Source organism: Saccostrea echinata, unplaced genomic scaffold, assembly GCF_033153115.1.
Source record: "Saccostrea echinata isolate AGI-Se365-2 ecotype Australia unplaced genomic scaffold, CSIRO_AGI_Sech_v1 ptg000001l, whole genome shotgun sequence".
NCBI lineage: Eukaryota > Metazoa > Mollusca > Bivalvia > Ostreida > Ostreidae > Saccostrea > Saccostrea echinata.
In genome coordinates, this window is record NW_026889750.1 from 1,639,819 (window position 1) to 1,664,372 (window position 24,554).

General features: G+C 33.4%; 1 protein-coding gene across 1 annotated transcript; it reads left to right on the top strand.

The window, feature by feature from the left end:
* Positions 1 to 123: 123 nt before the first annotated feature.
* Positions 124 to 23,807, top strand: LOC133182816 (importin-7-like). The gene is made up of 28 exons (XM_061317664.1): positions 124 to 336; positions 1,979 to 2,060; positions 2,158 to 2,314; positions 10,060 to 10,218; positions 10,442 to 10,598; positions 10,802 to 10,891; positions 11,521 to 11,615; positions 11,712 to 11,782; positions 11,900 to 12,002; positions 12,262 to 12,307; positions 13,210 to 13,309; positions 13,938 to 14,131; positions 14,819 to 14,908; positions 15,049 to 15,214; positions 15,325 to 15,366; positions 15,474 to 15,592; positions 16,621 to 16,743; positions 16,877 to 16,943; positions 17,104 to 17,229; positions 17,450 to 17,547; positions 17,776 to 17,868; positions 18,271 to 18,491; positions 18,747 to 18,892; positions 19,060 to 19,125; positions 19,452 to 19,522; positions 19,664 to 19,805; positions 20,210 to 20,326; positions 23,566 to 23,807. The coding sequence occupies exons 1-28, from the start codon at positions 253 to 255 to the stop codon at positions 23,643 to 23,645; spliced, it is 3,105 nt and encodes a 1,034-aa protein (XP_061173648.1). The 5' UTR covers positions 124 to 252; the 3' UTR covers positions 23,646 to 23,807.
* Positions 23,808 to 24,554: the final 747 nt, after the last annotated feature.

Here is a 24,554-nt window from a genome sequence, read left to right on the forward strand (position 1 = left end):
AAAAAAAAAATATCGGATGTATCGTGTAATTGTTTTCTTTCAGTAAGAATAAATATAAAATCTTCATTATATGTTTCAAGTAAATGGAATGGTAAAATCAACTAAATAAATTTTACGACATAGCTCATTGATTTCCGGTACCTCCATGAGGATACTCTCTCTTTGGCGCGACTGAAATGTGGTTAGGTTGAGGGAGAAGTTGTCCCTCTAAACACAAAATTACGTTGATTAAGCGCCTTGTTATAGCGAAAAATGGATGCAGGAAAACTTGTAGATGTGTTAAGGGCCACACTGGACCCGAATCAAAGAGAACAAGCTGAAAAACAGTTGTCCGAGGTAAGTAATCCATTCGTCAGACACGTTATCCAAGATGGCAGACGTCATTGAGCACATGTGTAGAACTGCAAAATAATTTGATGAATGAAAACACCGTACTTAAAGTGAAAATTTGATTATATAATCAAAAATATGATTTATATTAAATTACATGTTACAATTTACTGTAATATATGTAGAATATGTTTGGCACTTTGCCAACATTACTAAGGCTGAAACCATGTGGTGATGGGTAAATTGTGATTGATTGTGGAATTCAATAACACAAATTAAGCTTACTGGCCAGATAATTTGTACTCTTAGAATGCAGTCAACTCTCTAATTTACTTCAAGAATTGTTTAGTATCGTGTTACAAAATGCATGTCCATATATTTTCTTCATTCTGGAATTCTAACTGGAAACAGATTTCACATGATGTAAAAGAACCTTCCGTTATTTTAGTATTGGTTTTTGATTACATTTGGTCACAAAATACAGAAGAATATAGTAGGAAAAGTAATCAGAGAAATTGTGATGTTAATTAAATCTTATTAAAAGGGGGGAAAATGTATCGATATTAAAGCCTTGAAACTGATAGTGTTCAATATATCTGGACCTGCTGACCTGTCAGGGTTCGGCACTAACGTTAGTCTGTTAGTCTCGGACTAATATATCTTCATTCGGACTAAAAAAATCTGTGGCCAATTAGTCCAAACAGACCAGTATAATGTTGTGATGATATTGTTTTACTTTACTATTTTATGCACTCTGAGTGGTCATAAAAATGCTGAAATTCAATTTTGGTTGCGCAACTATTTGCAATTAATAGTTTTCAATAGACTTCAATAGACTTGAATTTAGCAAGTCTAGAGTTATTTCCTGTTGGTCACTGTATTGGAGGTCAACATGCTCAGATTATTTCATTATTCAACCAATTTTTAATTTAGCATACTGGCCATTGTGGCAGGGTTTTCATTTCAGTAAAGGGCAGCAGGAGGTGATTTAGCATTATTTCTGAATGGTCTGAATTCACCACTTCAAATTTCATAATTGGCAAAATTAACTATTGGATTAGTGGAAATGATTCTAAAACAGATTCTTCAAATGTTCACTTCAAAATTATTGAAAGCCCTGTAGGGTATGGAAACACTGTTTTCTGAAGAATGTTTTAAAGCCTGCTTTAATTCAGAATTTTCATTTTATAAAGATTTTCCCCAAAATATTTCTGTTACATGTTTAAATTTGGTAAGAAAAAGAAGGAAAAACTCCAGTTGACCTCCAAGATGGCATCCAAGGAAAATAACTTGGAGGGAAAATATATACGAAAACTATGTATAATACGGTTATAATACCATTAATATACCTGGTATAAATATTTACTACAGAGGGATGCAAAACTATATATTAATTTTTGTCTTTGGTGAAAGATAACACTCTTTTTCTCTAATAGCAACCCTTCATTTAAGTACAAACTGTAAAAAATGAATTTTATCATCATCACATAATTTAGATGGAATATTCTTCAAAAATGGTTTACTCCATAGCTTTAACTTGGTTGGGAAGGGTGCATACTTTCGAAGTAATAACTAGTTAGCAAGTTAGTAACTAGTTAGCAAGCATAAAAATTGTATTTGCTTTTACATATTTTTCCATTTATTGTAGGTTCATAAAATTATAGGATTCAGTCCTATTTTACTTCAAGCAATTATGTCAGACCAACTGGACATGCCTGTCAGACAAGCAGGTAAATTTCTTAATGAACAAAGGACAATAGTGGACTAAAAGCAGTATGTTTTGTTGAATGTAACTGACAAATAAGGTATTTAATCAATGAATTGCAGGTGTCATTTATTTGAAAAACATGGTGACCCAGTTTTGGCAAGATCGAGAAATAGAAAAGCCAGGTGACCCAGTACCATTTTCTATTCATGAACATGACAGAGCTGCTGTGCGAGAACACATAATTGAGGCCATTATTCATGCTCCTGATCCAGTCAGGTAAGTTACTGTGGACATCATTTATGCTCTTAATCCAGGCAGGTAAGTTACTGTGGACATTATCCATGTGACCATGTCCCTGATTCAGGCAGGTAAGTTACATGACTTTGATCCCTCGATCCATTCAGATAATGTACTAAAGCAAAATGCAGCAATAGCAAGGTTTTGGAGACCTGTGAATTTACTTTACTGTTCCATAATTCATTATGTCCATATATATATATATATATCAAATTTTAAAAAAATATGTATAGTGAATTCACAATATGCATGTTTCCTTCAAATATGACTTCTGAATATGTTCAGGGAAAATATCAAATACAAAACTTGCCTTGGGGTATGAGAGTTTCCTGATAAATTGAATTTTTAATATAAATACTTATGAAAAATTATGTCAATTGAATATTTTCAATTTTGAGATCTTACAAAATCACTAATTTCATTATTTTAGCCTTTACGGGACACAAAATCAGTTTGCTATATCCATGAATTATTGATATCAGAGTTCATTACATCTGTAAATTTTTGTGAAGAATTGTTAAGAAAAATAAGTTTGTGAAAATGCCTATGAATCAGTTGAGTAATTTTCTTGAGGATACAATTCATGCCCAAATTCCAGTCCAAAAAAGTTTCTGAAAATATCTTTGGTCTGGTGAGGCCATGCATGTACCAATTTGCAATATAGTTCATCGGATTCTCCACTTCTATTTGTAACAAATCCAGATTATAATATTATCAAAAAAATATGTCCGCCCGTGCATCCAAAAATATCCGAGTACATTTTTTTTCGACTTATACACCAAATGCACAAAAGACTTCGGAACAAGTGGTTGAATGACAGAAGCGCGGGAGTGAGAAAGTTCGTACTTTGTAACTCATACTGTGTAACAATGTGTGAAGTTTTTCACGATGCCTGTCTACTCTTTATTTGTACGATATGTCAATAGTTGAAAACAGTGGATGTGATTTTTATGCCCCTCCATGAATATGGCTGGGCATATCAGTCTTCGAAAAATCCCGGGAGCTGGTAAAATTGAAAAGGGGCATGTGGAAATTGCATACTTACAGCCCGAAGGGCATGTAAATTCTGAGGCCTAAGCCTCCATATTATCAAATTAAATAATACTAATAACATAAAATGTACTTAAAAGTCTGATTTTTCATCTGAAGTTGAGCACCAAATAAAATTTTAACGATAGTTTATTCTACCGCAATTTTCAAGGAACTCTTTTGCAAAGGAGACACAAAAAGTGTACAGGTTGAAAACAATATTAATGGCAAGACAATAGATCGATAAAAATGGATTTCGGATCATTTCCTTGGCATGAAAAGGCAAATAAGAATAAAATTACTTGATAAAATTCTGGGCATGTAAATATTTGTTCGGGCTAGCATAATAAGTGGTTAAACCTGCCCAAAGGGCATGTACTGAAAAAAAGATCTGGCGAAGACTGGCATATAGTGTTTGTCATGTCTGTCCTTCTGTCACACTTTGCGTTTAGCTCTGTTCAAAGCTCAGTTTCAAACAAACTATCCAAGATATTTTTATCAAACTTCATATACTGATAGATATTGATGAGAGCTATGGAACTGCATCATTTTTTACCTTGGCCTTTCCTTTGACCTTGACCTCACTTTTCTTAAATTAGTGTTTGTGCAGTTTTAAAGATACCATTCAAGATAGTGTAATCAAACTTCATATGTTGATACATACTGATGTAAGCTATTTAACTGCTTCAACATTTTTTGACCTTGACCTTTCTTTTGACCTTGACTTCACTTTTCTTAAATTAGTGTTTAGCGCAGTTTTAAAGATACCATTCAAGATAGTGTAATATAACTTCATATGTTGATACATACTGATGTAAGCTATTTAACTGCTTCAACATTTTTTGAACTTGACCTTTCTTTTGACCTTGACCTCACTTTTCTTAAATTAGTGTTTCGCTCAGTTTTAATGAGACCATTCAAGATAGTGTAATCAAACTTCATATGTTGACACATACTGATGTAAGCTAATCAACTGCTTCAACATGACCTTGACCTTTCTTTTGACTTTGACCTCACTTTTCTTAAATTAGTGTTTAGCACAGTTTTAATGAAACCATTCAAGATATTTTAACAGACTTCATTAGCTGATACATACTGATGAGAGCTATTCAACTGCATCAATATTTTTTACCTTGACCTTTTCTTTGACCTTGACCTCACTTTTCTTAAATTAGTGTCAAACTTCATATACTGATACAAACTAATGAGAGCTATTCAACTGCATCAATATTTTTTGACCTTGACCTTTCTGTTGACCTTGACCTCACTTTTCTTCAAATTAGTGTTTAGCTCAGTTTTAAAGAAACCATTCATAATATTTTTATCAAACTTCATTTGCTAATACATTCTGATGTAACCTTTTCAACTGCATCAATAATTTTTGACCTTGACCTTTCCTTTGACCTTGACCTCACTTTTTAGCTCTTCTGAGCCAAAGGCTGAAAGAGCTAATGCTATGGCCATTTGTGCGGTGTGCGGTGTGCGTTAACTTTTTAGAATATGGGCCATAACTCAAGAACCCTTGGCCAATTATTGTCAAATTTGTCACAGGATATCCTTGGCCCAAGGGCTCCCTTTTATACTAAAACTGGGGTTGTGACCCTTTAACAAGGGGAGATAATTAGGAAAATAGAAACAAAAGTACTGGTTGCTAAAAAATCTTCTTCTCAAGAACCACTGGGCAGATTATCACCAAACTTACACAAAAGGATGAGGATATGTTGTAGATTAAAATTTGCACGGGGATTTACCCTGGGGCAAAGGGCGTGGTCTCAAGGTCACTTCAAAGTTGACCAAAAATTACATTTTATTAAAATGTTGATATTTTGCTTACTATAAGGACTAGGACCATCAAATCTTGTCAGTTGGTGCATCTAAGGACCTCATATCATGTTGACTCAAAAGTAGGTCATGGTGACCTACTTTTTAAATTTTGCGGCCATTCTTTTTCAAAATGATTTAGAGGCATATTTTGAACAATTTAAGGCCTATGATCATCAAACTTTGTCAGTTGATGCATCTTGGGTCCTCAAAGTACGTCAACTAAAAAGTAGGTCACCTTGACCTACTTTTTGAATTTTATGGCTAAACTTTTTTAAAACAATTAAGGTCATTAATTCGAATACGGGGAGGCTTAGAATCATTAAATCTTGTAAGATGATGCATCTTGGGGCCATAAAACATATTTATTAAAAAGTAGGTCACAGTGACCTACTTTTTGAACTTTGCAGGCATTTGATTTCAATGCGTTTTAGAGGCATAATTTGGACATTTTAAGTCCTATGATCATAAAACTTTGTAAGTTGATGCATCTTGGGTCCTCAAAAAAAGTCAACTGAAAAGTAGGTCACTGTGACCTACTTTTCAATTTATATGACTATAATTAAATATTTCAGGTACTAATTGGCTTAGAATCATCAAACTTTGTCAGTTGATGCATCTTGGGTCTTCGGAGTAGGTCGACTAAAAAGTAGGTCACAGTGACCTACTTTTGAAAATTTATGGCGTTAATTAAATATTTCGGGTACTAATTGGCTTAGAATCATCAAACTTTGTCAGTTGATGCCTCTTGGGTCTTCAGAGTAGGTCGACTAAAAAGTAGGTCGTGACCTACTTTTGAAAATTTATGGCGTTAATTAAATATTTCGGGTACTAATTGGCTTAGAATCATCAAACTTTGTCAGTTGATGCCTCATGGGTCTTCGGAGTAGGTCGAGTAAAAAGTAGGTCATGGTGACCTACTTTTGAAAATTTATGGCTTTAATTACATATTTTGGGTACTAATTGGCTTAGAATCATAAAACTTTGTCAGTTTAAGCATCATGGGTCCTCGGAGTACAACAACTGAAAAGTAGGTCACGGTGACCTACTTATGAAAATTTATGGCTTTAGTCAAATATTTCGGGTACTAATTGGCTTAGAATCTTTAAACTTTGTCAGTTGATGCGTCTTGGGTCCTCGGAGTACAACAACTGAAAAGTAGGTCACCGTGACCTACTTTTGAAATTTTATGGCTGTATTTAATATTTTTAGGAATTATTTGGCTTAGAATCGTCAAAATTTGTCAGTTGATGCATCTTTGGTCCTCGGAGTAGGTTGACTGAAAAGTAGGTCACCGTGACCTACTTTTGAAAATTTATGGCTGTAATTAAATATTTTGGGTACTTATTGGCTAGAATCATCAAACTTTGTCAGTCGATGTATCTTTGGTCCTCGGAGTACAGCAACTGAAAAGTAGGTCACGGTGACCTACTTTTGAAAATTTATGGCTTTAATTAAATATTACAGGTACTAATTGGCTTAGAATCATCAAACTTTTGCATCTTGGGTCCTTGGAGTAAAACAATTGAAAAGTAGGTCACTTTGACCTACTTATAAAATTTTATGGTTATAATTTTAAAAAATATTTTAGGTATTAATTGGCTTAGAATCATCAAACTTAGTTGATGGGTCTTCAGAGAATGACAAGTGATAAGTAGGTCACCATGACCAACTCTCAGGTACTAATTGGCTTAGAATCATTTTGGGTTCTCAGAGTGTGAATTGGAATTTCAAGGGTTTATCTAAATATACAGGATACTTCGAGGCTTCAAATAGAAGTGATAGGTTGTACAGTTTATCAGAAGAGCGATTCAAGGCCCATGGGCCTCTTGTCTTAAATTGGTGTTAAACTTCATATGCTGATACATACTGATTTAAGCTATTCAACTGCATCAATATTTTTTCACCTTGACCTTTCCTTTGACCTTGACCTCACTTTTCTCAATTTGTGTTAAAATGTTGCATTACTAATATACCCTGGGCGGGGCATTCATGTCTTATGGACATATTTCTAGTTTTCCTTATACTGCAATCGAACTAGAAGCCGAGGAAACTTTTGAAGCGCTGTTCAATGTTACTATAAAGAGACCATCGAAAAGTCCATGAAAGGTTTGGTGAATATTGATGATGCTTGCTCTATCAAAATTAGAAAAAAAATCTACATGCGATGTAATTGAGATTTCAAGACTGGACATGACAGGAATTTGCACGGAACTGAACAGAACGTTTGTAGAAATGAAACTGAATTGCAATGTAACAAGTACCTCATTCAAAACATGACAAACAGAAAGTAGAACACGTTTTCACGTTTTATGAATGCTTCCAAAAATTATTCTCTCCCTGGAAAAATTACAGGCAAATGAGACCACAGAATTTATTTAATGATTTGACAGAATGGGCAACAAATTGGAGAGGAAATTCTTCAAAAAGACCTTATTTATTGTAGCAAATCATTACTTGTTATGAAAATAAAGTCTTTGAAACCTTAAACTTTTTATTTATTGAAAACAATTAAGGGTGCAACGATAAACCGTTTGACGGTATATCGTGGTATATTTTTCCACGGTTCAATTCATGATACGCTAAACTGGTATCGCGGTTCGGTTCGATCGGTCCAGAATTATCCGAATCGTCCGTTTTGTTTCCTTTGTTACAATTTCAAAATGGCTTCCGCGCAAAACGTGAGGTCGCCGATAACGCATTTACGGAAGACGGAGAAGGACTTAATGTGATTATAAGTTATAGATGTTAAGACAAATGATAAATCCTTTAGATCTAAACGTATTCTTTGGTAATACACGATATTTCATCACGTGTGTTCACTGTCTTGTTGACTAAACATGTTAACACGAGAAATATGACAACTGGTTTTCTACGTAAATAAAAGGAATAAAAGAATGAATGTCTTCCCTTTTCATTCCAATTTAAAACGAAGATTATTAGGAAAGGCCCCCGTAGTTCCCTGTAAATGTTCATCATTGGTTTAGAATATTGTCAAAACTCAAAGATCTACCCAACAATCCAATTCAAGTTAACAAAATTTTATTCTAATTATTATTAAAAAAAATATGAACATTTTATATAACCCTGTCAAGATTAAAAAAAATATGATGACAAACTTGAAAGACTTTTTAACCTTGTATCGTGATACGTATCGTATCGTGAACTGAATACCGTGATACGTATCGAACTGTGATGTTAGTGTATCGTTGCACCCCTAAAAACAATATAAAAAAAGTTAAAAATCATAGTTCATGTGGTATACAAATGATATCTAATGATTATAAGTCTTTATTTTATAAGCGCTCACTCTTTGAAATCATACTTCATTTATTAAAAAAAAAATTATATTACTTGTATTCGCTCGCCTCATGATTTTTAACTCCAAAATTAAAAATAATATTAGTAAAATTATTTTGCCCTCTGGCCTCACTTCTTATTTTTGAAAATCCAAGGAACTATTCACAAATTGGTGGGGCCTGAGGTAAGGCGATACATCAAAATTGATCCTCTGGTGATGTAGCTAAGAATCATGCATAATGCAGCTAATACAGTCATATATGCTGGTGTGTTTCAGCATATTAAAGAAAATTCATATTCATAAAAGCTAATTAGGGCCCCGCAAGAATTTGCAGATGCCCTATAGTAATCACTCTGTCTGTCTGTCTGCCCGTCTGTCTGTCTGTCTAGCTGTCCATCTGTCATTCTTCCGTCCACAAATTTTCTGTTTTTTTCTAATAACTTTTTTTAGGGTTGACCAATTAAGTTCAAATTTGGTATGTTGGTTGAATAGACAGTAAGACACATTTTGATGCATAGTTTGGTTCTCTATGTCATCCGCTTTGGAGCTGGGGTGGTGGGGTAGATTCCTTAACTTTATATAAGAGTGAATGGGCAAAGAGAGATAACTGCTGAGAATGTTCCTATTATAAACTATGAAAGGCTGCAATGAGTCTCTTGGGATTAATTAACTTTCCTCTTGAAGAAAATCCAAAGCATTTATCTTTATCTGTCACATTGAGATTAATTAACACCTCTGTCTGCAAATGAAGTTGTTTTGAAGTTAACGTCATTCTGAATGATGTTTACATTCTCTGAAATGTGGATTTAAATAATGTTCATACTTTATTTTGGTAAAATACACAAAGAGTTGTGATTTTATTGAATTCTAAAAACAAGATATGGAGATAAAAAGATATTTTTTTTTATATTTTTATATTATTTTTTTCTTTTTCTTCTTTCTTTCTTTTTTTTCTGCCTTATGTAAATTCAAGAATACTATTTATCTTAACAGGTATTCAGATAATAACCTCATTCTATCATTGCTAAAAAAGTTCTTATTGTAAACTAAGAAGAAAAGGTCAAGAGAGCAGTATAATTAATCCCTTGCGATTAATGATTATCTTGCTGGCTGCAGAAAACTTTTGAGGGTTATTTTTCTGTCACTTTAAGATTAATTAACACCTTTGTCTGCAACTGATGTTTGTTTTGAAGTTAAGATCAAGCCTGGGTGATATTTGCATTCACTGAAGGCTGGCATTTTAGAAAACACATGCTTCATTCTTCTTTAAATATACATGTAACTAAGTTATTATAGATATGATGTTTTTTACTGCCTTATGTAAGTAGAAGGATACTATTTACAGGTTGTTGGATATTTAGCAGTTGCTGTTGCTTATTCTTCATTATATATATTTTTAAATTTTTGTAATCAAGTAAAATTCTCATCCCCTAATCTGCATCCTTATATTTCTACCCCTTGGCGGGGCCCTTGCTGACTGGTCAGATTTCTAGTTATCTTTCAAAATATTTTTTTGTGTAGAACAATGAGGAAACTGATGCAATTTTGAATTTTTCCATATGTTTGTTTTCAGAGTTCAGCTATGTGTGTGCATCAGTCATATGATAAAGCATGACTATCCAGGACGCTGGCCAAATGTTCCAGAGAAGATCCTGCTGTACATCCAGTCAGACAACCATGCTACGTGGATGGGGGCGTTAATGTGCTTGTATCAAATGGTCAAGGTCTATGAGTAAGTTCTGATATGACAAGGATTGAATACTATCATTCACACTTTATGAATATTGAAGGCCCATGCTGATCCCTTTTTTTCTGTGAATTGTGATCCTAAATGGAAAGCAGATCATAAGATAACTTACATGTTGAATTTTTCTCAATAGCCAAATAAATTCAAGGCCGAAACAATATACAGGTAATAGCTTTGAAATAATGAAGTTTGGTTTGTGATACTTAAGGTACAAGAGACCTGATGAAAGAAAAATCCTGGATGATGCCATGGGAGTGATTTTACCAGTTGTGTATCAGCGTCTTGTTAGCCTCATGCCAGATGAATCGGAATATTCAGTGCTTCTACAGAAACAAATACTTAAAGTGTTTTATGCTTTTGTTCAGGTACTTCTATGAAAAAGTGTATGTCATTGAGTATATCTTAGTTCAGATGAAATATTAAACCTAGAAAGTACTTACTTGATGTCTTCTAAATCTCAATTCAAACAATTTAAACAGTTTCAGTTAATGTTTACAATTTAAATTGATTTTATGGGTATTGATAAATGTTCTTCCTGATATTACAATTTATGTTTTTTGTATCGTAGAATTATCTGCCCCTTGAAGTTTTGACTCGAGAGGTTTTCACCCAGTGGATGGAGGCAGTCAGACAAATAGTAGACAGGCCCGTTCCTGAGGTATGTTGTAAGGTTACTCTTAAAACAATGTGATTAACATTAGTATTGTACCCTGTCAACTCAGCTCAGTGATTTTCTGCAAATTTTTGAAGCTACTGTTCAATCAATTATTACTGTGGGGTCAATGTTTCTTGGTTTGAGGAAAAACTATTAGTTCATTGGGATTTGATTTTATGTTTGTAAAAGTCAACAAGGTACTGTATTTTGAAATTTTCACGGGGACCAGAATTCTTTGGTGTCTTAATTAATACCATAAAAACAAAGAAAAATCTCCATGAAAATTATTACTTTAAAAGTATCTTGTTGCTCTTCATTGGAAATTCAATCTATATTTGGAAAGATACTCAAGATTTTTGTATAACTAGTATTTATTGAACTTAAATATTAGATGTGGAAAATTTTGATTTTAAATTTTGCGCCATTCAGTTGCTTAATAGTTTACTACATGGTAACTGTTTATGGAATGGCGCAAGATGAAAACTCATTTTTTAACTCCCAGCTATTATGTATTAGTAGTTGGTATAAGGGGATGAGGACATCCATGTAGCTTAATTACAAAGGCCTAAGAAGATTGAGAGTATGATAGCTAAGTCATTGATAAAGCAAACCATTCTTTGTCATTTACAAAGCAAACCAATCAAATAGATGTTGAGGATCGCCCAGAATTGGCATGGTGGAAGGTAAAGAAATGGGCTGTTCACATCCTGGCCAGAGTGTTTGAGAGGTATTGAAATACTTGTATATTCTCTTGGTGAAGTTTTCAAGAACTTAAACTGGTCACAGTGACATTTTGTTTTACCCTTATTTCAATTATTTTTAGATACGGAAGTCCTGGAAATGTCACCAAAGAATACAATCAGTTTGCAGAATGGTACCTGAAGGCTTTCTCTGGTATGGACATTTTAAAGTTCTTTTCAATTGTGAACAAATTTTCTGTCTGCAAGCATGCAAATTGTTCTTGTGGCTTACTTTTTGCATAAAACTTAATTTCTATTTATCAAATTTTAGGAGGAATCATACAAGTTTTGTTTAAGGTATTGGACCAGTACAGACAGAAAGCTTACGTAGCACCAAGAGTTCTTCAGCAGTCTATCAACTATCTCAACCAGGGGTAGGTAACAAAAAGTTTGTTAAAAACATCTCTGAAGTACTTGTAGTACACATAAAAGCATATACTGTGTTAAAAGGGGGGGGGGATCTTTGCTTTCAAGAGAAATGAATAATGTACAATTATTGTTGTCAAATTATCATTACTTTGAAGTATCAAAGTGCATTTGCAGGCTTGATATACTGCATGCATATTTGTATAAACTTGTATATTGGAATTAGCTCCACTTTGTTTTGTAACTAATACATAACTATATTTATAGGGTTAGTCATGCATTCAGTTGGAAGTTCATGAAACCACACATGCAGGTGAGTTTATTAAAAGAAATGTTTTCTGTTTTTAAGGAAGACCAGTTTCCATGTTTTGTGTTTATTGTTACTGCACTTTTATATTCTGTCAGAGACATTCATGATCTGGTATTTATCAAACAAGTGCTAGATCAATTTTACTGATCATAACTCCCATTTAGTCCCCTGACTTTTGGTTTTAAATTCAGTATACAGCTGAAAGTTTGGTTCAACTCCTGCAATTGTCATTGAAAATTCATGAAAATGTGTTTATGATGTTACTGTATTACATTTAGTATTTTGTGATGTTTAGGACTGTCACAGTTGTGTGTGTTCTGTGTGTTCAGTACTATAGTTTCTTGACTGCATATGCATGACATTTTCAAATTTATATATACTTTCAACTGTACATGTAAATTAAATGAAGTTTGAACGACATAATTGGGAAAGCAAATATTAAGAAAATTAATGTATACATATTGACCTTTCTGCACTTAATCTGCTGGCAGAGATGTGTATGATCTGCTAAGTTCGTACAAGTGCTAGAATAATCTTACTGATCATAACTCCCATTTAGTCCTTTGACTTTGTGGTTTTAAATTCAGTATACAGATGTACAGACAGTGAAACTTGTCTAATCCAGATGTTGTGTATTCCTAAATCTTGCCTAATATGATGTAAACTTGAAGTCTCTCTCAGTGAAGTCCATTGTTTGAAATGTTATTTAATCCTGAATGTTGTCTAATCCAGCCAATTTCTGTGGAATCAGTTGTGATTAAACAAGTTTTACCTATATTAACTTAAGTTCAAATCGGTGGAAGATGATGGCATCTATAAATATTGATTCGAAGGCTTTAATTCAGTTAATATTTATCTATTATAGAAATCTTTATTACAATACTGGTATGTACTTTCACTTGCAGGCCCTAGTACAGGAGGTGATATTCCCTCTGATGTGTCATAGCGATGAGGACGATGAACTCTGGAACACTGATCCTCAGGAGTACATCAGAATCAAGTATGGTAAGTCTGTAGAGAATATCAGAATAAGTATGGTAATTCTGAAAAAAAAAAAGATTCCCAGAAGTACATGTATATTTGATGCAAGTATGGTAAGCCTGGAACATTAATCCCCAGGAGTATATCGGAACCAGATTTACCATTCCTACATGTATGTCCTTAAAAGAGACGGTCTTCTGCAGGTCAGGAAAATGTACAAGTTGTTGCTTGAAATTAAACAGAATTGTTTTTGCTGAGGGAAAAAAAAGACTATTCTGCTTGCAATTGTATGATCACAACTCTGTTTTGTAATTTGCTACCTAACCTGTGCCAAAGACTCAATTTATGAAAAAGACCAAAGATTTCCTGGTCCTCTTCCTTTCTTTCTTACTTTTACTGGGCATTCTATACCGAAAAGCTTAAAGTCAAGTCAGTGCCTGAAGTTGATGCAAATGTTTCCTCTAATGCTGATGAAGACATGTTGTATTATGGAGCTACCAGAGTTGATCAGATGTTGATTGACTTTGCTCAAAATAAACTCTTCTATAAGTCATTGTAGTAAATTTAGTACCTAAGTGCGAATGATGTAGGTTTGAAGATTGGATTTTGATACAGATGAGCAATATGGTCCACCTCTCTTTTCTTTCTGTAGATGTTTTCGAAGATTTCCTGTCCCCCGTAATTGCTGCTCAGACTTTGTTTTATTCTGCTGCCTCGAAGCGTAAGGAAGTGTTGCAGAAGGCCATGGGATTCTGTATGCAGGTCCTAACACAACCACAGGTCAATCCTAGACAGAAAGATGGGGCTCTTCACATGATCGGTGCTGTGGCAGAAGTCCTTCTGAAGGTGAGTCAATCATATACATGTAGTTAATTTTCTTAGCACATGAGTAGTATGTGATCACTATATAAAATTGGTCAGAGTTTCTTTATTGAAATTTAAAGTAATTATTTTGAGAACTAGTGAATGATGAAAATATTGACTGATACTGATGATTAGATCAGTTCAAACACTCTAATTTTTTTCTGAGTCAGTTTTCAAAATAATTCTGAACTACATGTTTATTCCTCTACTTCATTTTCAATTTAAGTATGTTTTGTATTTATGGGAAAATTTGTACTATATAACATTATTGTTTGAATGCAAATTGTCTTGGGAATTTTAGGGGAATAATACCAATTTCCTGGGTATCAGAAAGCCAAGGCATTCTTCGGTAAAAGAGTTCAGCTGGTGTTACACAGATTCCTTCTTGTTTAGTTCTGTTTATTTAGTTAATGTTAATTGTTTTTACTGTATTACATGTATATATAAATGTAATGTTTTTGTTGCAACTTGAAGGAAAAAAAACCCCACATTTAGTATTTTGAATTCTGTTGACTAATTGTTGGTTTTAAACTAAGTTTTATTGTTTAGATGTGAAAATTTGTCCAGATGACAAATGGCTTGATGAAAAAACTTAAATACTAGGAGAAGCTTGAATCATTTACTATTTGAGAACAGCATACTAAATTTCTCATTAACTTTGTTTTATAGAGAAAAATATATAAAGACCAGGCAGAAATGCTGTTGGCTACACATGTTTTCCCAGAATTCAACAGTGAACATGGCTTCCTGAGAGCTAGGGTAAGACTATGCTATACATATATGCACATGTTTGTTTTTGGCAGCTTCTTTTGTTAGTTTTATTTTGGTACAATAGACATGTTATATGTAGATTTTGATTCTTTTCAGTGTATTTTTCATAAGTTTACTTAACATTGCAGGCTGCATGGGTGCTGAAGCATTTCTGTGAGCTGAAGTTTAAGAATGAAAATAACTTAAAAACAGCTTTAGAGATGGTGCGGAATAGTTTGTGTTCAGACAAGGAGCTTCCTGTCCGTGTAGAGGCTGCTGTAGCTCTGCAGGTCCTTCTGGTAGAGCAAGAAAAAGGTATACTGGCTAGAAAGGTCACCATTATGTAGAGTGTTGATATTCAGATAGGTGCATCTGTTAATCATTTTGTAGAGGAAGTCTTTCATCACTTTTGCTTTCTTTTGCAGCCAGAGATTTTATCCAACCATTTGTCAAGCCAATTTGTTTAGGTGAGTTGATTTCTCAGTGTGAAAGCTGAATATACTGAAATATATTCCCCATAAAAATATGATGTAGATAAGAAATGAATTAACTTTAACTTGTGTTAATTTTATAGAACTGTTGAAAGTTATACGAGAAACAGAAAATGATGACCTTACCAGTGTGATGCAAAGAATTGTGATAACATTTGACAAAGAAGTTACTCCACTAGCTGTAGAAATGATGACACATCTGGTTAGTCTTATAGTCCATTCTCAAAATGATTACAGGGATTTATCAGTACCTTCTCAGGGGCCGAAATTCGGCCCCATTCCCAATTGAAAATGAGCTCAATTTTTCCCAATTTGGCAGTATTTTTTCCCAATCGGTAAACAATGCTTTTATATTAATTATCTTAGGGGAAAAACTCAGTAAAACTGTCAGATTGTCTGTAATTTTCTCTATTTATCTCATTTAGCAAAGCCAAATGGTCATAACACATGTTTAAAAACACTGTAAACATCGCCGACTTTTAATCCGAATTTCCTCTGTTTTTCTGAAAATGGTGATATTGTGTAATAATATAGATTTATTAAGTAATTTCCACCTACTCAATTGATCTACGAGTGAATGGTAAGAACTGTAGGCATTATTTCAGATGGAAAAATATATTTTCAATTCATTTTAAAGGGGACTTTGAAAAAAAGTGTACTTGGTATAATTTTTTGCAGGAGGTTTATAATCTCCAGAAACAGATTCTAATGACTTAAATTGGAATCTCATACACACATGTACTACCCTGAGTTGTATAAATACTTCATACTCATTGAAGTCAAATTTAGTTTAATCAGTCTATTGTTCATAATTGATCTTGTATGATAAAGTTGGATCATTTGTAATTGTCTGTTAATTTGGTCGCCCAAATTAGATTTCATGCTGAAATGTTAAATGAATTACAGTTGAATACATGACGATAGCAAGATTTTTTATTTTTCCCAATTTTATCAAATAGCCGATAATTTTTTCCCAATTCCCTAAAAATGGCGTTTCCCAAAATAGGCTGATAAATCCCTGGATTAAGATTTGAATATTCTTAAATACAAGTAAATTACACACAAAATGCATATACATGAAATACCACTATTGTTATGTGTCAAAATACACACTTTATGCGACAGAGTACATGTATACTTTTTGGAAGGATTTGAGCTAATGTTTGTACAGTAAGGTTCATATAGTTTTTAAATTCAACATTTGTACAGTAAGATTCATACTAATTGTAGGCTCAGACTTTTGCTCAAGTAATAGAAGCAGATATGGACAGCTCTGAAGAAAAAGCCATTACTGCACTTGGTATCCTAAATACCATGGAAACCATTCTAAATGTCATGGAAAACCAAAAAGAGGTATGTATATGTACATGCTCAGTAATACAGATAATTATTCAGGGTTTAAAATGTGGGTTTCTTGTTAATTCCTCTGCATAGAGACAAACTTTTTATAGCTTAGATGGCAACCTCTTTATTTTTTGTCTTTCAGATTTTGACACAGTTGGAAGGAATTGTATTGAATGTTATAGGAGTTATCTTACAGAAAAATATAATGGGTAAATATTTTCTCACAAAAAGTTTGTTTTTGGGGTAAAATGCATAATTAAGGAGTTTGTATTGTTTTCTTCAAGAATAAGAAATGAATTTATTCAGAAAAGCATGTTACCTGTGTGTTGTTTTATCCCTGAGCTCTGTTTATATCTGTTTTATTTACAGACTTCTATGAGGAAGTGTTGTCTCTGATCTACAGCCTGACCAGTGCTCAGGTGTCTCATCACATGTGGCAGGTGTTTGGTATGTTATACGAGATGTTCCAGAAGGATGGCATCGATTACTTTACAGGTAAGCTGGTACCGTATTGTCTAAAAGTTTCACAATAGTGAAAGATGACATAATTATGTAGGCTGGAACTGATTAATGATGAAAACAACATCTGATCTTACATGATTTTATCTCAGACACTCTAATTTTTTTCTGAGTCAGTTCCAGTTTATTTGTTTTGTATGCAGTTTGATAGAGTCATTCAAGTTTGATAAACTTGAAATGTATTTACTGATTTTAGATATGATGCCAGCCCTTCACAACTACATAACAGTGGATACCCCTGCTTTCCTCTCCAATCCTGAACACATACAAATCATATACAAAATGTGTAAACAGGTACTTTATACATGTATTGTTGTTCAACAGTATGAATGTGTATACATGTAAATCACATACAAAAGTGGAAACAGCTATAATAATGTCAGTGACTATTGTATTAAAAAAAAAGAGGGGGGAGGGGGTCTGAACAACCAATATCAGAACGATGACACTGTAGACTAATCATATTGTTAACTGACAATGCTTGATCTCTGCTGATGCTCGTTTCCATTGGTTTGATAATAGGTGATGTCAGCAGAAATAGGAGAAGATGCTGAGTGTCATGCTGCTAAACTGTTGGAAGTTATTTTATTACAATGTCCTGGACAAGTGGATCAGGTATAGTATTCACATGTACCTGTACTTCAGTGGTGATTTTGTTCCATTTTGAGGTCAGACTAGACATTCCTTAATAATATATAATTTTTCCCAAGAACTTGTGATTGAATTATTGCTACTTTCCCCAGTTTTCCCACAAAAAAATTTAGGTACATTACCAGGCAGATGTAAAAAGTACCTGAGGATGTTATTTCCTATATATTCCTATTGGATATCTGGCAGTTGAATTGTTGATATCACAGTTTTATGATGGTTTTAACTCTTAAGACATTTTGAAAACACATGTTCACTTTTGATGGTGTTCATAATTATAATGTGATGTGACATTGAACATCTATCATAGGGTTCATCATCTTTTTGTCAGACGATGATTGATTTAATAATGTTTTTTTTTTCTTGTAGGTTGTGCCATCTTTTGTAGAACTTGTGTTACAGAGATTGACTCGTGAAGTTCTGACCTCTGAATTACGGACAATGTGTTTACAAGTTGTGATTGCGGCCCTGTATTATAACACTCCTTTATTGTTGGACACTTTAACTAAATTACAGATAGACAATATCACAGGATCTATATTAGAACAATTCTTAAAACAATGGCTTCATGATGTAGACTGTTTCTTAGGGTAAGTGTTTTCAAGAGAATTTGGTTATACATGTATGTATGACAAATTCTGCATAGAAATAGCAGATGAGCATAAATAAAAAGAAATGGATAAAAAGAGGAAGTTGAGTGATGAAAATCACAAAATGATCAGGATGATTTTAAATGTTAATCACTCTAATATTTTTCTCTGATGACTTCCTCTGTAAATGCCTATTTCTTGATTTCGGTGATTATTTAACTTTACGTGTACTTAAAGCTTTTCTTTTGATTTCAGGTTACATGACAGGAAAATCTGTGTTTTAGGTTTATGTTCATTAATTAACATGGCAGGAAATCGACCCCAAGAAATAAGTAGTGTTGGTCCTCAGATCTTGCCAGCTTCTCTTGTTTTGTTCCAAGGCTTAAAACGAGCATATGCAAGTGAGTGTTTCTGATCTCTCTTTACGTTTTAGTGTATGTTGTTGGAAATCAATGTGATTAAAACCTACATTGTAAACAATATCTGTCAAATATGGCTCTGTATATGGTATCAATAGTAAACAAAACAAGATTGAAATAGTGTTGTAATGTGGTTTTTATGTTACCAGGCAAAGCTCAAGAGGAAAATGAGGACAGCGATGATGAAGATGAGGATGACGATGATGAAGTCAATGGTAGGAATACTTCACTGATGATGATATTTACTTGTTTTAGTGCTGTGAATATTTTGGGATTAGTTAGTGTAATCTTTATTTACATGTAGTTAAATGTGTAGCGGTATTTACATGTACATTTATGTGAACTAATCATTTGGTATTGATCTTGAATTAGTGGATAAAGAACAGCAAAACTGGTTTAAATTTAAATCCTGCTTTAGTACATATTATACATTGTATGTCAATAGAACATTTAGATAGTGGATTAAAACCATTTGAAAATTGCTGTATATAACTGAATGCCTCTTCCAAGATTTAACAGTCAAGCTTTGTTATAATTCCAGAGGAACTTGCGAGCTCAGAAGATGAAATAGATGAGGAAGGAGCTCAATATATAGAAAAATTAGAAAAAGCAGTGAGTAAACTTTTTCTTCTAAGAAAAGTTAAAGTATTACCAAATCAGTACAAGCCATGTACATAAATCAATCAGAGAAGGATGTTGTAATTGTTATCATGTAAAACCATTGTCACAATGATTCTGTCATCATTATTCTAGGCTAACAATGAAGATGACGATAGTGATGGCGAGTACACAGACGACGGAACAGAGGAGACAGCTCTCGAGAGTTACCAAACTCCGCTGGACGAAGACACCTGTCCAGTAGATGAGTACATGATCTTCAAAACCGTTCTATCAAGTAGGTTCTTTCTGTGAAATGTTGGAAGATAAGCTTTACTTTAATACATTATAAATGGAGGATTCCTATAGTAATTTTAAGATTTGACATCCAGGCGTTGCTGTATAGGGGGTTATTTTTGCCCCGTGTTACTTTCTTCTTTTCACACTTGCAAACAATTTCACCCCTTCCAAATTTTCCAGACGAAGCTGTGTTTTAATGGAGGTAACTGCCCTATTTGAATTTGCCCAGTTTTGAAATTGAAAAGGAGTTGAAAATTCTGTACATGTAGGTGTGCTAAATTTGTTACCCTGCTGCAGTAGAGTGTAGACTGACAAGATTGTGGTGAAGTTGGAATATGTACTATTTCAGTTCTCTCTATTAATCAGTTTTTTTTTAAAGACATTGTTTTGTTTACATTACAGACCTCCAGGGAAATGACCCTAACTGGTACAACTCTCTGATCAGTCAGTTAACCGAGGAACAGAGGAAAGAGGTGGAGGAAGTCTTTAAGCTGGCAGAACAGAGGAGAGCAGCTGCTGGTAGGTCAATCAGACTGTGGACTGTAGTCCTAATTAATACAAGAGAAATATATATAGAGTGTAAATGTAGAATGCATTGCAATAGTCACCGTTGGTCAGAGGCATAATATGGCTTACATTAAATTTTATCACAAGCAAAATATAAATCACAGAAAATGGGCAAAGTGTAGTACAGAATGGTTATTTAATATCAAGGTGAGGTATAAATTTCATGTATGACTTGCAAGTCAGAAAACAAGCACTTGTTACATAGCTTATAATCAGATCACAAACTGTAGGTAAAAAAAATTGTACACGGTGTACCTGTAATTGTCATGGCTCTTCCAGTTATAGATACAGTCCCTGAAACGTTCTACTTTCCCACTTGAACGGTGAGCGAACGGTGAACGAACGCTGAACGAACGCAGAGCGAACGGTGAGTGAACGATGTGTGAACGCTGAACGCAACTTGGTGAACGGTGAACGGTGAGCGAACGCAGAACGCGAACGGAGCGCAAACGCGAGCGCAAAGTGAACGGTGAACGAACGGTGAACGCAAGATGAACGATTTATTCGGAATGCCTCTGATCTTTTCCTTGCATTGAAACTATTCTATTGTGTTCTAATGCTTGGTGCTAAAAAAAATAAATAAATAATAAATAAATAAACAAATCAATGAAAATTGTCCTAAGAAAGACGATACATGCACATTAAGTAGAATTATTAATTTAAGTTTCTTGCAATATTTTCTGCACGTATGTACGATGTTTAAATTCAACTTTTTAATAACACGATTTTTATCGCTGTAAAACATTGTAATTGTTACCAAACGCTGTAGTATAACAGATGAAATTAATATAGTTGTAAAATAAATATGTTTATTCTTATTTGATATAAAAAACCATTGCAAATAATGTGGATTTTAGAAGAGAAAATTACGGACTTATAGAATGAATTACAACGGCTGTAACAACCATACAAGGGATTCCGTGTAAAATAATGAGGAAAAAAAAATTTACAAAGGTATGTGGACCTATTGCATAAATACACTCGTATTTTAAAATCTTAATGCAATAATATATTTATGTGTTAGTTTTATTTTTTTATGATTATTTATTGAGCGGACTTCTACATGTATCTGTAGACATTTCCCGGCCGTGATTATACTCGGACAAGATGATACAAAGAGGCAATCATATTATTTGTTATATATTAAATTTTCACAACTTGATATTTAAGTAATATGTTGGCATAGTTTTTATTAAACAGACAAATGAGAGAGAGAGAGAGATTCGGTTTTAGCCCCCCCCTCCTAAAATGTTTGCACCTATATCACACAAAAATTCTAATTCTTTTCTAAATATATCAGGCAGTGAAAGTATCCATTTTTTTTATCAACAAATCCATTTGTTTTACAGTCATAATCGGTTTTTTTTCCTGCTTCAAGTTCACACGAAGTCCACGTGCTTGACCTGTCAATCAAAATCATTCGACACTGTGCAGGTGTGAAAGTCTCGTCACACCGAAGGCAAAGTGTTAGTATTTCCAAGAAGTTTTAACATTTTTTCTTATCATTTCTATAGATCTGATTCCAACATTTCTAAAAAAAAAAATAAAATAAAATAAATAAATAAATAAAATACGTTTGGAAGAAACACTTGGAATGATTAAGCCGCTTGAATTTGAAACATACTCCCTGCCAATTTAAAATACATGTATCACCGCCGGCACATGTATATTTTGAACTACTATTGTTTAATGAATTTGTTTAGATGCATGTTTGTTTTGAGACTGAAATTTTTGTGCTACAAAACACATTAACTTCTTCTTAAATGTTAACTAAAATGTACTGGAAATACTAACTAAGTAACCGATTTAGGGGAAAAAGGGGGGGGGAGGGCTCTTAATAATATCGAATGACAAACATAAAGTTACGGTGAAAAATATCATTACCGGAGAATCACCTTGGTTATATAAATGATAATTATGTTATAAAGGCATTTCTCTCTCTCTAATTAAAGACTTTATATATGTAAAGTAGAAAAAAAATTCTTTAATGTATTACATTTTAAACAAATATTTTTTTTTAACCACACTATCAATTTAATTCGCTCTAAAGATATTTAATTAACTGGATATCCGCAGTACTGTTTATCATTCTCAGAACAAGTTCTAACATGTATTTCTGTATTATTTGAAAAAAATGTGATAGAAATAAATATTTTCGTATTTTTGTTGCAGGTGGTAAATTAATTGACTTCGATTACTATCTATCCATTTACGATTTGTCGTCTTTAACATAAAAGCAAAATGTTGCAGTACTTGAAGTATCAGTATTTTGACTGTATTTAGATTTAATTTTTCAGCATCGTTCTACATCGGTACATACATGTACATGTACATGTACTTATAACAACATTGATTTTCCACATAAATTTTATAAATAACCTAACAGATAAGTTACAATAATAAAATAAATATTGTAGATAATTTTTTTCCCATGAAATAATGATTCTTTAAAAACTGTATGTTATTTATTGAATTCAAAACCTGTAAATCCTTACTTAAAAAAAGATAAGTCCTTTCACTTCGGAGTTCCGAATGACACTGAAGACTGAACGATAAGTGAACGCTGAACGCAAGGTGAACGCAAAGTGAGCGAACGAAGAGCGAACGGTGAACGCTTTGTGAACGGTGAACGCGAGCGCACGGTGAACGCTGAACGCAAAACTGTGAACGGAGAGCGAACGGAGAGCGAACGGTGAACGCACGGTGAACGAACGGTGAACACACGCTGAACGAACGGTGAGCGAACGGAAAAATGGGAAAGTAGAACGTTTCAGGGACTGTATCTGATAAGCCACAAGTAGAGATTGATTTTAGTATCCCTATGCAGTGTTGGTAGAGCAAGTTCAGAAAGATGAAATATGAATTTTATAACTGAATTGTGAGTGCTCCAGGAGGCAGTTCTAAGGAGCATTGTTCCAATCATAGATTTTAATCAAAAATCAGTTTATTGTATGTAGATTTCAAGGTCGTAATTATTAGAATTTTATTACAATGGATCAGTTCTATTCGATTTGTTTTCTGCAACTTATAATTGGAAAACAAAAATATTCATAATAACATTAGCATCAAACTTTTCCCTTCCAGTACAAATCAGTTGAGCTACAGTCTCATCAGATACTTTTGGTGTTTTTTTATTTCAACACTATATTATATAAATTTGTTAGAATTCACGTTTGCTCCATCTTTTATAGAGTCAAAGAAGATAGAGGAAAGAGGAGGATATGTTTTCCACCAGACAAGTGTGCCGTCAAATTTCAATTTCGGATCTTAACCCCAGTTTAATTACAACATAATTCCTGATACATATCTTTCCCTTGTGATGAAAATAAAGGTTTTAAGCCAGTATCAAACAATGTTTTCTGAACTCTATAGGCAGGAAAATGCTGAATTCATCAGGAATTGTGTCAATAATGAATACAAATGAAACATTTAATCCATGCCGTTTTAAACTTCTTTGCATGTGCTTTCGAGTCAGATTTTCATGCCATTTTTCCAATTATGACAAAGCTTTGTGTGAAACGCATCTTTGTGATGTTAACTTCAGTTCTAAACTGAGAAAACGGGTTGTTTCATTTGCTTCATATTATAACTGTGCTACTGAAAAAGTGCTACTGTGTTTCCCTCATTTGTAATAGTGCTATGTTTTCTTTATTTATGCATTCAATTAACAAATACATCAAGAAAACCAGACAGAAGATGGATTGACCTTCTAAACCCATCCATATGTAATCGTTAAAATTATAAAATGTTCAACAGCACAGACAGGTTTCCCTGTACACATTGTGAGAAAAATACTGAAGAACTGATGGAGATATGGTAGAGTATAACTTCACAATCGTGAGAAAACTTCAGAGATTAAAAGTCATGGCTGTTACTGTGTTTTAAGATGAACATAAACTCGGTAAATTAAGAAATTCATTGTACATATATTTTATACATGTATATACATATATTGTTGGCAACAGAAGAACCATTGCACAGAACTGTAGAAAGAGATTTCAATGCATGTTATACCTATTTCAGTACTTTACGTGTTTCTGATAGTCTGTATCTTTTTTTGTTTTGTTATTTATTTTTGTTCCAGAATTAATTTGTTTTAGCATTCCAAATGTTCTTGATAACTGTATACTTATATAAAGTAAAAATATCTCAACTTTGGCATGCATTCATTTGGCATAAA

Bases quoted from the DNA above. Each gene is read 5' to 3' on its own strand.
- LOC133182816 (XM_061317664.1), top strand. From the start codon at position 253: ATGGATGCAGGAAAACTTGTAGATGTGTTAAGGGCCACACTGGACCCG. The intron at 11,783-11,899 runs GTATGGACATTT...ATCAAATTTTAG, and splicing joins GTACCTGAAGGCTTTCTCTG to GAGGAATCATACAAGTTTTG. The intron at 18,893-19,059 runs GTGAGTGTTTCT...TTATGTTACCAG, and splicing joins CTTAAAACGAGCATATGCAA to GCAAAGCTCAAGAGGAAAAT.